The sequence below is a fragment of the Misgurnus anguillicaudatus genome, chromosome 2 (assembly GCF_027580225.2).
Source record: "Misgurnus anguillicaudatus chromosome 2, ASM2758022v2, whole genome shotgun sequence".
Classification (NCBI taxonomy): domain Eukaryota; kingdom Metazoa; phylum Chordata; class Actinopteri; order Cypriniformes; family Cobitidae; genus Misgurnus; species Misgurnus anguillicaudatus.
This window is the reverse complement of record NC_073338.2, coordinates 32,156,102-32,170,740: the sequence shown is the minus strand read 5'-3', so window position 1 is coordinate 32,170,740 and position 14,639 is coordinate 32,156,102. Positions and strand designations below refer to the sequence as shown.

Below are 14,639 nucleotides of genomic sequence, written 5' to 3'. Positions count from 1 at the left end.
CATGCGCACATTCAACTCATTAATAATTATAAATGGTGACGTCACACCAATAGGTTTCTGATCAAATTTTAACAAATTTTCTGCTATTTGTAAATGTCTGGTAACTATTCGCACTACATATGTTGCATAGTTTTGACCACTGGAGAGAAATTTGCAATGCACCATTTATGTTCCATTTTCGACATTGATAAACAGGCCTTCCCTATAGTAGGATCCGTAGCATATACGTACGTATGAACAGTAACCGGAAGTGAGTGATACTAGCGGTGGCTACTAGGAAAACATTGGTGGTAATAATCAAAATATCAAATAGTATTTTAGATTATGTGGCAGCATGTATGAAAAACATTAAACTCTTTGATCACTTACCATAACATTTTAACATCACAACATTTGAGGAGTTAATTAACCAGTTGTCAGCTAGCAAATGAATGAATTGGGTGTTATTACAGAGCTGTGCACTTTATGTTGGTCATCACAAGGATTTACAGTGGTTAAATGAAAACATCCACACTCTACAAAGTGTGACCGAAACATCTGTTACAACCGAGGTGCAGACAGCGATAAAAAACGGGTAAATATCTATGTTTGCTTTGAGTTCGAGTATTACTGGCGATAAATGATAGCAAGCATGTTTTCACTGAGGTCCGTAATGCGGCTCTTTCTTACCACACGTTTTAACCAGTTTGTAAAATGTCAGAGCTTTATATAACCAATCTCTGGGTGGTTTGTTTCCTTACTGTTTTTTAACAAACACAGATATGTAATATTTGCTAATGTGACATAATGTGACATGTCAATAATTTCAGGTTTTGCAGATCTGTTTCTTTCTAATGTTCATTGCGGTATGATAATTAAAGTAATCACCCTCAGATCTTCATTATGTAATAAGGTCACTTCAATGCAACCCAATTGTATTTATATTGGTACATCAATCTGTCTGCTTGCCACCTCATGTTACTGCTTTTGTGCACTGTTCCCTATATAGCAATTGTAAAATATTGTGAAAAGTGATATTCTGTGCTCATCTACAGGTGAATGAGTGAGGCTGACTTCTTACCCTCTGCTGAAATGGCAGAGATAAACCGCATCCATTATGAACTCGAATATACAGAGGGCATCAGTCAAAAGATGCGGATTCCAGAGAGGCTCAAAATTGGCCCTAGCTTATCAGAGGAGTCACCTGGCTCTTTTATGGAGGGATCCGACAGTACAATGATGCATGTGCCAGAGCGGATTGTAGTTGCAGGTATTCTCATATCAAGCAATGGTTGTTTTTTAAGTAAAAAGAAGGAGAAGGAGAACAGAGGCTTACTAATGCATGTTTTTTAACTGATCAAGGAGATAGCAATGATGCTCGCTTCAACAGACCTAGAGATCTGGATCTGATTCAGTCCACGCCTTTAGAGACAGTCGAACTGAAAACTCCACCACGGGTTCTGACCCTCAGTGATCAACCCCTGGACTTCCTAGAGCCGGAACCAGCAGCCAACTGCATTGCCCAACCAAGAGAAGAGGTATTAATGAATAACAACCTTGTTCTTGGCAAAAAAAGTCTCTCTTTATTATTACTACCTTCTTTTAAATGCGTTTCTCCTACCTTTTCTTGCCTTATGTATCCCTAGAGCTCTTAACATTTATTCAGTTAGCAAACGCTTTTATCCACATTGACTTACAAATGTGGGAACATAAAACATTTTGTGCCTACTATCAGCCAGCTCCATCAGTACACTTTATAAAACATTTTATGTGTGAAATTGTCTCCACACTATAAAGGGCAAGGATTATTATAATTTTTTTACATTTTATTATTTCTGATTTAAGTTCTGTTACTTTATTTCTGGTCGGTTTTGAGGATATTGGAGAAAAACAGAATCTATGTTTGTTCTACTGCTTACATTTAACTCTTTCCCCGCCAGTGTTTTTTAAAATTGTTGCCAGTGAGCGCCAGCATTTTTTCATGATTTTCACAAAAATTTGATGCCTTCCAGAAAATGTTACGCTTTAAATATATAAAAACACAACATTTCAAATCAAAGAACAGACCATCTCCGTTCAAACAAAAAACTGTTTCATCCTACAGTACCTTCATTAGTTCTCTTTTTATCACCTCTCAAATATGGGTAGGTTTCTTCAAAAACTCAATAATTGAGATAATTCTATTTTGGAGAAGGACTTTTGATATAGAGCAGATTCAGAGCGATCCTCCAAACATACACAGACATACAGCTGTTTGCCCTAGGGCAGTGGTCTTCACTATTTTTTTCATGAGAGCCACACTGATAGTGATAGGTAAGGCTTAATAGGAGAGCCGCCTTTACCGCAATGTATCAAAAGTTACATACAGTCATAAATAGCATGTCTGCGTATCAATCTGTTGCAATGCAATAAATAGAAGGGCAAATCATTCTTTATCATTTACCAGTCAAATTTGTAACTGAGACAATATGATTTTCCTTAATGACGAAAACAGGATTTTAATGCTAAGCATTCTTATAATATGCTTATGCAGTGCCCCCAAACCACCAGGGGGCCACCTTTCTCGTAATTTCATGCGCGCTGCACAAAACGGTTGGTGAGTGACATTGTACCGCGAGAGCAATTCGAAAGCATAACAAGCAGTCTGATCTCACGGTACTTTGATTTCATATGACGATCGCTCTGGGCAAGCGCTGCATGCGATTGAACGTGCTTTTGACGTGCATCTTGATCTAATAGGTATGGTTTTCTAACAAAGTTGGCGTCTGGAGCAGTAAAGACAGAAAAGGTGCATGCCTGCATGATCATATCATTATATTATTTACTGCCATGCGAGCCACAAATTAAAGCTTGCCGAGCCGCGCAATGAAGAACACTGCCCTAGGGCGATACTTCCGAGTTTTGTAATTTGTGGAAGAGCGCCATCTGGGGATAATAGCGGTATTACGGATTGCCGGAAATACTCGTCATTGGCAGGGTAGCGTTTTTTCTTTATTTGATAAGTTAACTCGTTAATGGCGGGGAAAGAGTTAAATGATATTTGTTTCTGTGCTCTAAGATATTTGTTGGGGGAAGAATAAGTCAGAACTTTTTAGTTTTGTTTAGGTGAAAGAAGTCCAAATGAGACAAGTAAAGAGTAAACCTACTCTTGTAACCTTGTGCAACAGGTGTAAAAGACAGCTGTTTTCTCCCTCTTCTTAGATGCAGTCTCACTTCAGGTCAAGAAGAGAACGCTGTAGAAGTGAGAACTTAATGATGCGCCACAGTGGGCAACTTAACAAACACGATTTGTGAGTACACAGGCACCTGTCATTCACTGACTTGTCATCATCACTGTCTGGCCAGCCATTTATTTTCTTTTGGAGTGTTTGTTGGACGTGCACATCAAGGTTGAATTTTTGCTAACACTTAAAAGTTTACCCCAATATGAAATTCCGGAAGTAAAGTTCGGATCCAGACATGTATTGCGTCAGTGCACGTGCGTCCGATGAAACCGTCTATATAAACATACAATATATCAAATGAAAGAACAGACCCTCTGCTTTCAAACAAAAAATCATTCTGCCTTCATTAGTTCTCTTTTTATCATCTCTCAAATATGGGTAGGTTACTTCAAATACATCAAAATTTTGAGCAAAAGCTGAGATAATTCCATTTTTGTGAAGGACTTTTGATAGAGATCAGATGCAGAGCGATCCTCAAAACTTATACAGACAGCTGTTTGCCCTAGGGCGATGCTTCTGGGTTTTATAAGTTGCGGAAGAGCATAATAATAGGGATATTGCGGAAAGCCGGGAATACTCGTCATTGACAAGTAAGCGTTTTCTCTTAATTGATGAGTTAACTCGTCTATGGCGCAGAAAGAGTTAAATAGTATCTTAGTTCTTTTCAGTTTACTAATGGAATTGGATAGTGCGCCACTTTTTTAAACTCCAAAGAGCGTATCCAAAACAAATCCATATAAAGTTATTAAATATTTTTTTAAGTGTAATATATTCATATACAACTAGGATAGCTTGAGGTTAAGTAAAATATGGGCTACTTTTCATTTTTTGATAAACTATTCCTTTAACAAAACTTCACCAAAAAAAAGAAAGATCTGTCATCATGTACTCACTCTCAAGTTGTTTCAAATCTGTACAAATTTCTTTGTTCTGGCGAACACAAAGGAAGATATTATACTATAAAAGTTTTGGAGCACCACTGACTTCCATAATACTTTTTCTGCTAAGGAAGTGAATAGGGCTCCAAAACTGCCTAAATACACACATTCCTTAACATATCTACATGCTGTACATTTGTGTTCAGCAGAACAAAAAAATTATCCCGGTATGTAACAACATGAGAGTAAATAACAGAATTTTCATTTTTGGGTGAACTATCCCTTTAACAAGCATTATGTAGATGTCTTGTGTATAAGCAGGTAGGTAAGTAAACAGGGGAATAGGATTTATGTCACAAACATGCCTCTCTCTCTAGTGCAAGCCCATCACCGTCTCGTGGTCCTGTTCGTGCCTGTCCTCCTCTTATCAGCCCTGAGGACAGTCAGAACTTTAACAGTGCCAGTGGACTTCTCACCTACGTCAAGAACACAACTCGCAGGGCCTATCAACAAGTCCTGGAGGTGCTGGACGACAGTCACCGCAGGTGAACTCTCCCACACTTGATATTTGAATATATTTTCTTTAAGTAAAACTACATAGTTTACATATAAAATCAAAAGTCTCCTTGCAGTCTTCACTTGGCTTTTGTTTTTACTTTTTTTGTTAAATGGTCCCTTCAGTTATTAATTTGTGTATAACTTTGATTAATCCCCGGTATCTAATTGGTACTGCAGACTAAAGTGTTAAAGAACGGCAACAATGTTACTTAGGTTCTCTCATGTTCAGCTTTTGTAAATTAAGTGTTATAAAGAAATCATGCAACTATTATGTTCTTTTTTATTATAGTCGGACAGCTCTTATACATTTTGATGCTAATCTTGAGAACATTCCTGAAGATGCCGTCTCAACAGATGCCGCATCACTGCGACGACAGGTAGCGTCACACTCCTATACCTGTTACTCTTCATCATTTGCTGGATATACAATGTTACATGCGTATTTATCATGTGTTTTAATTGACTGAACAGATCATAAAGCTGAACAGAAGACTTCAGCTACTGGAGCTCGAGAATAAAGAGCGGGCCAAGCGTGAAATGGTCATGTACTCTCTCACTGTTGCATTCTGGGTAGTCAACACCTGGATCTGGCTGCGACGCTAGAATGCTCATATACAATACACAAACGCTCAAATTGTATTAAATGCTCAGATACAGTTCAGCTAAGATTTTTGGTATTTTGCACTTTTTTGTTAGCTCCTGTGTAAGTGAAACAAATTATAAAGCTACACATTTTCAGTTGCACTTGCAATAATTGAAAGTTTAAGAGGAGTATGAATTATGCTCAGATGTAGTTATTGTTGTTGCATTACCAATCCTTATGCTGTTTTTGTAAATGTTTTAATATATGATGATAGTATTGTTCAGCGCAGTGTGTAGATGTATAGATGTAAATGATCTGTCATTGCATTAGCCATTTCATTTTTTGTTAATACCTGGATGTTGATACTTATTTTCAGTTCAAATTTGATAATTATTATTCATTATTATTTATTATGAAACAATATTGGGTATAACCAAAAATAAAAAGTAAATGTATATGATCTTTGTCATATGAATTTCAGAACATCTTGCAGTGTACCTTCTGAAATCCTGCAAATATATTTATTTAACCTCTTTCCAGGCTAAATTTCTATCATTGACATGGTCAGACTACCAAGTGTTAAATATATTAATGTATATTAATGTATGCATACAAAAGGGTTATATTTTTGTTTTAGCTATTTCAGAGCTTTTAACGTTGAAACACTAGGGGGCGCTATGTCGTAGTAAGTCTGTTTCTTCATGACCTGGAAGAAAAACGCAGGGTGTCAGTTTGCCTCTGGTTGGTTGACACGGTACGGTGGACGTGGAATATATAACAGAAATACTCGCGGACACAGTGATGCTCATTCATTGTAAGAGATTTGACATTTGTACGAATACAACGGAATACGTCAACCCATGACAACACCGTAGAGAAAGCCTCCGCTTAACGTTTTAACTTTGGCTGGTGAAGAAAATAACCAACTTTTGATCTTCTCGTTATTGTTTCCTCTTCTGTTGTCGCATATTCTTCTAACGAACGCTCAAATGCTCACCGAAGAGCAGCACGTCTAATAAACACATTGTCATATTTTTATATTTATTTATTGGTTCTCGATGGCTCCGATGGGCATCCGGCTGTCGCCGCTCGGTATAACCGTGTTCTGTTTACTGGGGCTCGGTGTGATCTATCACCTGTACGCCGGGGTCCTGTCAAGCAGACTGTCATTATTCAAACAGAAAAAGACCGTGGATCTGAGGGATCTGCTCGCCCTCTCCATAGAGGCTGCAGTGCAGGGTGGACGGGAGGTGAAGAGGATCAGGGAGGACAACGCTTTGGAGGAGAAGTCAAAGGGGAAAACTAAAGAGGGAGCCAGCGAAAAGCTCACACTGGGTGATCTGAACTCTCATCGCAAGATGTTTCACCTGATCAAGAACACTTACCCCCAATTACAGGTATAGATGATGAGAACTGTGGGTTTGGTTTTATGTACTTATCATTAACACATGGAAAATACCATACTAAATGGTGTGTACATGTTAACGATATGCAAAAGGTACTGACATACCCCAAAGTTAACAATGACGCGAATTTACGTCTCCAACTTAAATCTCTTTTCTTGGACTACAACAAACACACGGATTGTAGGCAACTGTTTACTTCATGGGATTGGTAATGTAGAGAAGACCGATATTATCATAATTCCTCCCGCTTAGACTCACAGCCTGTAAGTTAACTCCTGTCAGCATTGCATTGTGAGCGAATCTTTCAAACATGGTAAGGAGCTTCACATTTCCGGCTGACCTTAGAGGTATTCAGGCCAATCACAAAATTTAGATTAGCTGGCCAATCAGGGACACAGAGCTTTTCAAATCGATGAGTTCTGAATAAAATCCGTGCGTTTCAGAAAGGAAGTGAAATCTGTACAGTATTTGCTAAATAATGTGTTTTTTAACCAACAACCACGCAAACACATTGATTTATATCAAATTATACCAGAGTGTGGTTGTCTGTTGTCAGGTAAATTCAGAGGAGCATGATAATGCTGAGGGCGAGGCCACCATATGGGCACGCCACATTCCTAAAGAGATTTTGGAGAAGGTCCCAGGGGAAAAGGAAGTGCTTGCAGAAAGGATCACTGTATGGATTGATCCACTGGATGCCACTCAAGAATACACAGGTTTGCATCAGTGTCTGGATGTCATTTCTTTAGTAAAAGGCAGTATTAAAAGATGTAATAAACTCTCTGTTATACTATGATTTAAAGTCCCACTGTGGTAAAAAAAAAGATTTCTTTGTGAAAAAAATTGGTGTTTTTAATATGCTTTAAGACAAACCATGTGCAAATTCATTATTCGCTTAGTAAAATTTGAGTTTTCCAAAGTCTCAAATATACCGCTGTTTGAAATCGCCTTGGTTTTCTACGTCACAAACATGTAACAAATCACGTCATCACAGTTGAACGAGTGGATCAGTAGTTTGAGCCACCGATATTATATATGTATGCCGCATAGATTCTGCGCTGAAATGATCGCAGCACCGCTGCTTTAGCTCTACTTCTATGATGATCACATCACCTGTTCATGTAGCATCTATTCGCGTATATATCTATAGTCCGAGGTGGTGTGAAAGGGTGAAGCTATTGTGATGCTCAAAGATGATTACATGGGGACTTTAAATATTTGGCCAGTACCTATATATACAGTCTTGTTCAAAATAATAGCAGTACAATGTGACTAACCAGAATAATCAAGGTTTTTAGTATATTTTTTTATTGCTACGTGGCAAACAAGTTACCAGTAGGTTCAGTAGATTCTCAGAAAACAAATGAGACCCAGCATTCATGATATGCACGCTCTTAAGGCTGTGCAATTGGGCAAGTAGTTGAATTAATTGAAAGGGTTGTGTTCATAAAAATAGCAGTGTGGCATTCAATCACTGAGGTCATCAATTTTGTGAAGAAACAGGTGTGAATCAGGTGGCCCCTATTTAAGGATGAAGCCAACACTTGTTGAACATGCATTTGAAAGCTGAGGAAAATGGGTCGTTCAAGACATTGTTCAGAAGAACAGCGTACTTTGATTAAAAAGTTGATTGGAGAGGGGAAAACCTATAAAGAGGTGCAAAAAATGATAGGCTGTTCAGCTAAAATGATCTCCAATGCCTTAAAATGGAGAGCAAAACCAGAGAGACGTGGAAGAAAACGGAAGACAACCATCAAAATGGATAGAAGAATAACCAGAATGGCAAAGGCTCAGCCAATGATCACCTCCAGGATGATCAAAGACAGTCTGGAGTTACCTGTAAGTACTGTGACAGTTAGAAGACGTCTGTGTGAAGCTAATCTATTTTCAAGAATCCCCCGCAAAGTCCCTCTGTTAAAAAAAAGGCATGTGCAGAAGAGGTTACAATTTGCCAAAGAACACATCAATTGGCCTAAAGAGAAATGGAGGAACATTTTGTGGACTGATGAGAGTAAAATTGTTCTTTTTGGGTCCAAGGGCCACAGGCAGTTTGTGAGACGACCCCCAAACTCTGAATTCAAGCCACAGTACACAGTGAAGACAGTGAAGCATGGAGGTGCAAGCATCATGATATGGGCATGTTTCTGCTACTATGGTGTTGGGCATACCAGGGATCATGGATCAGTTTGCATATGTTAAAATACTTGAAGAGGTCATGTTGCCCTATGCTGAAGAGGACATGCCCTTGAAATGGTTGTTTCAACAAGACAATGACCCAAAACACACTAGTAAACGGGCAAAGTCTTGGTTCCAAACCAACAAAATTAATGTTATGGAGTGGCCAGCCCAATCATCAGACCTTAATCCAATTGAGAACTTGTGGGGTGATATCAAAAATGCTGTTTCTGAAGCAAAACCAAGAAATGTGAATGAATTGTGGAATGTTGTTAAAGAATCATGGAGTGGAATAACAGCTGAGAGGTGCCACAAGTTGGTTGACTCCATGCCACACAGATGTCAAGCAGTTTTAAAAAACTGTAGTCATACAACTAAATATTAGATTAGTGATTTACAGGATTGCTAAATCCCAGAAAAAAAAAAAATGTTTGTACAAAATAGTTTTGAGTTTGTACAAAATAGCTTTGAGTTTGTACAGTCAAAGGTAGACACTGCTATTTTTTTGAACACACCCCCTTCAACCAATTGCCCAACTGCACAGCCTTAAGAGCGTGCATATCATGAATGCTGGGTCTTGTTTGTTTTCTGAGAATCTACTGAACCTACTGGTAACTTGTTTGCCACGTAGCAATAAAAAATATACTAAAAACCTTGATTATTCTGGTTAGTCACATTGTACTGCTATTATTTTGAACAAGACTGTATATATATATATATATATATATATATATATATATATATATATATATATATATATATATATATATATATATATATATATATATATATATATATTAGGGCTGTCAATAGATTAAAAAAATTAATCTAGATTAATCGCATGATTTCATGAGTTAACTGCGATTAATCGCAAATTAATCGCACATTTTTATCCATTCTAAATTTACCCTAATTTAACACTTTTCAGGTTTTTAATATTCTAATCATATATACATATATAGATGCTTTATGCAAATGTATGTTAACAACAGCCTGTTTACATTTTAACAGAATCACCAGCCATTGTTTTGTATATGAATTTTCCTTTCAGAAGATTTTTCTTTCTCCATTTTTGTTTGCTGCTGCATCATTTGTGACATGTGCTGGCAAATTGAGTCGGAATTAGCAAATTTAAAAAAAAAATGGATGTTCATATTTTGACATTCTCTATTAAAACATAGAACAATGCATGATTTGTTGAAATATAACAAAATATGACAGAACTACACGTGTTTGAAGTTGAAAGAGTCAAATTACCACAAACATTTCCACATCCATACATTATATTACCACATCAATACCTTAAAATCACTGGTAAAACTAATAGATTTAGCACACACAAAGCAAAAACATCATCAATGTATGTTCAACTTTTTTTCCTTTTGTTTGATTGACATTGAGACAGACTGCTTAAAATCCAAGTGATCTAATATAATGTTACACATCAGATAGTTTTACCCAACAGTTAACCAAACATTTACTTAAAACATAACAGATTATAGAGCCTACCTGCGTGAATTCTTATCAAAACAGATATTTGTAAAACTGTAATTTTGTGTAGATGTCTATATATCCGGGTCGCGCACTCGCGCGTCTGTGTGCACGCGCTTCAGATATCAGTCAGTCAGCGTGAGGGGATCGCTTTTGAGTCTTGTCGCTCTTAATAACTCTTTAACATTAATCAGGTACCGAACTTTATCTCTCTTAATGACTCTTTTAACATCAACCAAGTCCTGCAGTCTATTTTCTAAGTCATGCATAAAAGCGAAACCAAAATGAATTGAGACGCATTTTTGTATTAGATTAAGTATTAGGAGGACGGTAACGTTACACCTCTCAGACGTATAAATAAAGATCATATCAGATGTCCAACGAGCATCTAGAGCATTGGATTTGGTAGACGATTTACTTAATGTTCTTATTTCTATGAAAACCTTTTACTCATTTAGAGAGAGTCACATTTGTCTGCGTCTCTGTTCATTCAACTATGGGCTGGACCAAGGGTCAAACAGAAATTGCGCGTTGCGTTAATCTTCGTTAATAAAATTAGTGGCGTTAAAATGAATTTGCGTTAACGCGTTATTAACGCGTTAATTTTGACAGCCCTAATATATATATATATATATATATATATATATATATATATATATATATATATATATATATATATATATATATATATATATATATATATATATACACTTTTTTTTTTAGATGAAACAGTAAGTGTGTAGCAATATTATGTGTGCATACCAGGATGTAAATCTTTTTGTTCCTGTTCACACTTTTGCTATTGTTCAAACAGAAAACCTTCGACAGTATGTCACCACCATGGTGTGTGTGGCTGTGGACGGGAATCCTGTTATAGGCGTGATCCACAAACCCTTCACTGGGTACACAGCGTGTGTTTATTTGAAGCCTACAGATATGATCAAAACCAGATTGACTTGTGTGTTTAGAAATGAAAGTCAAACAAATTGTGTAATATTCTAGAGGAGTGAGCTATTTTTGTTTTTTATTTTTTCTGACTGGTGTACCTTATAGCAGCTTATCTTTAACAACAGATATTTGATTTATTGACAAACTTCACATTGTGTATGATTTAAATAAGAAATATATTTACAATTTATAGCCATATAAGACTAGCAGTCTTGCTACAGTACCATAGCATATTAGAGGTGGTTTCCCGGACAGGGCTTAAGATTAGTCCCAGACTAAAATGCATTGTTTGAGCTTGTTTAACAACTTAAATGAGCTTAGACATCTTAAAGAGCACCTATTACATTGCTAAATATAATGTTATTTTGTGTATTTGGTATAATACAATGTGATTGCGTGGTTTATGGTTAAAAAACACATTATTTTCCACATAGCGTACATTATCGTTGCTCCTCTATGCTCTGCCTCCCTGAAACGCTTTGATTTTGTACAAAGCTCATCTTTCTGAAAAACGCTGTGTCCTCCGATTGGCCAGCTAACCAGTGCATCGTGATTGTCCTGAACACCTCTGACGTCAGCCGGATATGTGACGGTCTTTACTATATTTGAAAGATTAGCTCCCAGTACTGACATGACTTAATATCGTCTTTTACTACCTTATTGAATCTGATCCAGAAAATGCAGATGACCAAGCTGATCGATAAACTTTACCAGCACGGCTTAAGTGTAACGTAACAGATTGGTAAGGATTACTAAAACATTAAGTGCTACTCTGCACTGCACAAAACTTGTGTTTGAATCAGGAATAAATTATTTAAATATCAAAACAAAGACTACTTACAGGCTGTTAGTAAGAAGCGGGAGGAATTATGATAATGACCGTTGTGTCCACGTCAACAGGCCAAGAAAGTAAACTGTTAAAGGAATAGTCTACTCATTATCAATATTAAACTACCTTAACTAAGAATTGTTGATACATCCCTCTATCATCTGTGTGCGTGCAAGTAAGCGCTGGGGCGCGCTGCGACACTTCGATGGCATTTAGCTTAGCCCCATTCATTCAATGGTACCATTTAGAGATAAAGTTAGAAGTGACCAAACACATCAACGTTTTTCCTATTTAAGACGAGTAGTTATACGAGCAAGTTTGGTGGTACAAAATAAAACGTAGCGCTTTTCTAAGCGGATTTAAAAGAGAAACTATTTTATGGCGTAATAGCAATTTTGGGAGAACTTCGACTCGCCTGAAATGTCCGCTCCCCTTCTCCCTCTCATAATGGGTCGAAGTATTGTTAACACGTAGTACGTACTAACACATGCTTACACACCAAAGGATGTGTAAAATCATGAATCAGAAAATAGGTGCTCTTTAAAATATATTAGTGCCAATTTGTTTGTCTCAAGATGCACACCAGTGATGTTTTTATAAGGTGTGTTTATAAAAAGTACTTATATGTCATAATATAGCTAAGCCCTAGGCTTAATCTAAACCACTGTCTGGAAAAATCCCCCTTTTTTTGTAGTGGTTCATAATGTTTTTCTTATAACATCATGCATGCTTTCTCTGTTTTTCAGCGTGGGGTTTTGTTGGCGAGGGAGCCAATATTGCACCTCGTGCGTCCTATAACACAAACTCTCCTAAGGTGATTGTGTCACGCTCACATGCTGGAAAAGTAAAGAGTTTTATTCAATCGGCATTTGGAAACAATACTGAAATTATACCAGCAGGGGGCGCAGGTACTGTATCCTTAAACTGAATCTATGTCTATTGCATAAGTACATAACTATTGACCTGGTTTGTAACACTGTTGACAACTGTTGGACTGTTTCTTTCTGCAGGATATAAAGTACTGGCTCTTCTAGACCCTACTGATGAGGAATATGAGAAGGCTGATATTTATATACATGTGACGTTTATCAAAAAGTGGGATATCTGTGCCGGCGATGCCATCTTGAGGTCTGTGGGAGGACAAATGACAACTTTGAAAGGAGAGAAGATTGATTACTCCAGCTCAGAGGGGAACACAGGTGGCCTGCTGGCCAGTGTCAAAACCGACCACAAAGCATTGGTGAAGAGACTTCCAAACTGGGAAGGAAACAAATAATAGTCAGTCACTGCTGATGCTCCTTTTGTCTCTGGAACAACACACTTGTGTAGAGATTTGTGAAAGCGAGATAAGCTTATGTCAGGGGAACACTGAGCCAGAGTCAGTAACAGTTAATAAAGTTATATGTGTAATAATTCCCAAAGGAGTTTGAAAAGAGGTACAGCATTAAAAGGCTTATAAAAGGATTATCACTCATGTTTCGTATGATGTATTTAAAGAATGTTTGAATGTTACATTTGGTCAAAGTGCAGGATTAAATCATGAGATCAGCTTAGTTTGATTTTTTTCAAGTTAAACTAGTAGCTTTATGTTTTATTTTCCTGTTTGTTTGTTTTTGTGTGATGCTGTTTGTGACACTCTAAAATGTCTGGTTAAACTGGGTTTGAATGGTTACATTGATTTTGGGTAGGGATTTAACTGTGAATCCAGAGATAACTTGAATGTTATGTCATTGTGCATACATTGTCCATTACAGAGGTTTAAGCACCATATGTAAATAATAAATATATAATACAGATTATTAAGATGGACGTTTTGTTTTATTTTGTTTGTAGGAAGAGTTAAAAGAGAAGTTAACAAAAGATTTAGTTAGATGCTCAGCTTTTTGGTGAATATTTCTGTTGATATACCAGTCTTAGGGCTCCTTCACTGTGATAGCTAACTCATTGTAAAACTTCAATTTTAAAAAAAGAAAGTATTTTTGTATTGATACCCTTGCCATGATTGTTTGTCAAGGTCATGCAGATTTCCATGTGTTTTTCTCATAATGTGTGCATGACAACAAGAGTATCGTTGATAAAAGACTCGTGTTTCTGCATGTGCCCTTTTACAGATCTTGTCTGAGATTTGTGGCATGTTGTTTGGAATCGCATTGATTGATGTCTTCATTCTGCCTTTAATAAATGTAAGATTTGGGTTTTGAAAAGAGTGAAGCTTCATTGTTATGCAAGAATACACATATGGCAACGTGTTGCTTACTGTAGATATGATGATGCATATCTACAAGTGAACCCCAAGTGAAAGTTGGTATTTTAATGCAGTGAAATGCTCTGTAATAGGGTATACAGTAGGGCAGGGGTCTTCAATCTTTTTGTGAGCAAGGGCTACCACAATGATGAAACAATCTGAAGGGCTACTTTTTCATTTACACTCTAAAAATGTCTGGGTTGTTTTTTATCATGGTGGGTGAATATTGGACAGAACACAACGTTGGGTTAAAATTGACCCAATGCTGGGTTGTTTTAACCCAACTGCATTGAGTCATTTTTAACCCAGCGTGTGTTCTGTCC

General features: G+C 37.1%; 2 protein-coding genes across 3 annotated transcripts; both read left to right on the top strand.

Moving 5' to 3' along the window:
- The first annotated feature begins 139 nt into the window (after positions 1-139).
- Positions 140-5,680, top strand: mffb (mitochondrial fission factor b). 2 transcript variants are annotated; one of them, XM_055202680.2, is made up of 8 exons: positions 140-290; positions 453-574; positions 1,035-1,249; positions 1,342-1,517; positions 3,181-3,269; positions 4,459-4,626; positions 4,929-5,016; positions 5,111-5,680. In XM_055202680.2, exons 3-8 carry the CDS (start codon positions 1,039-1,041, stop codon positions 5,240-5,242), a joined length of 864 nt encoding a protein of 287 aa, XP_055058655.1. In that variant the 5' UTR covers positions 140-290; positions 453-574; positions 1,035-1,038; the 3' UTR covers positions 5,243-5,680. The 2 variants fall into 2 exon arrangements, with proteins under 2 accessions (XP_055058655.1, XP_055058656.1); XM_055202681.2 differs by having other exon boundaries at positions 243-290; positions 483-574.
- A 258-nt stretch (positions 5,681-5,938) lies between these two features.
- bpnt2 (3'(2'), 5'-bisphosphate nucleotidase 2) lies at positions 5,939-14,275 on the top strand. Its single transcript, XM_073853610.1, has 5 exons — positions 5,939-6,619; positions 7,185-7,344; positions 11,109-11,208; positions 12,822-12,979; positions 13,082-14,275. Exons 1-5 carry the CDS (start codon positions 6,281-6,283, stop codon positions 13,345-13,347), a joined length of 1,023 nt encoding a protein of 340 aa, XP_073709711.1. The 5' UTR covers positions 5,939-6,280; the 3' UTR covers positions 13,348-14,275.
- Positions 14,276-14,639: the final 364 nt, after the last annotated feature.

Bases quoted from the DNA above. Each gene is read 5' to 3' on its own strand.
- mffb (XM_055202680.2), top strand. From the start codon at position 1,039: ATGAGTGAGGCTGACTTCTTACCCTCTGCTGAAATGGCAGAGATAAAC. The intron at 1,518-3,180 runs GTATTAATGAAT...CCCTCTTCTTAG, and splicing joins TTGCCCAACCAAGAGAAGAG to ATGCAGTCTCACTTCAGGTC. The intron at 4,627-4,928 runs GTGAACTCTCCC...TTTTTATTATAG, and splicing joins CTGGACGACAGTCACCGCAG to TCGGACAGCTCTTATACATT.
- bpnt2 (XM_073853610.1), top strand. From the start codon at position 6,281: ATGGCTCCGATGGGCATCCGGCTGTCGCCGCTCGGTATAACCGTGTTC. The intron at 6,620-7,184 runs GTATAGATGATG...GTCTGTTGTCAG, and splicing joins ACACTTACCCCCAATTACAG to GTAAATTCAGAGGAGCATGA. The intron at 7,345-11,108 runs GTTTGCATCAGT...TTGTTCAAACAG, and splicing joins TGCCACTCAAGAATACACAG to AAAACCTTCGACAGTATGTC.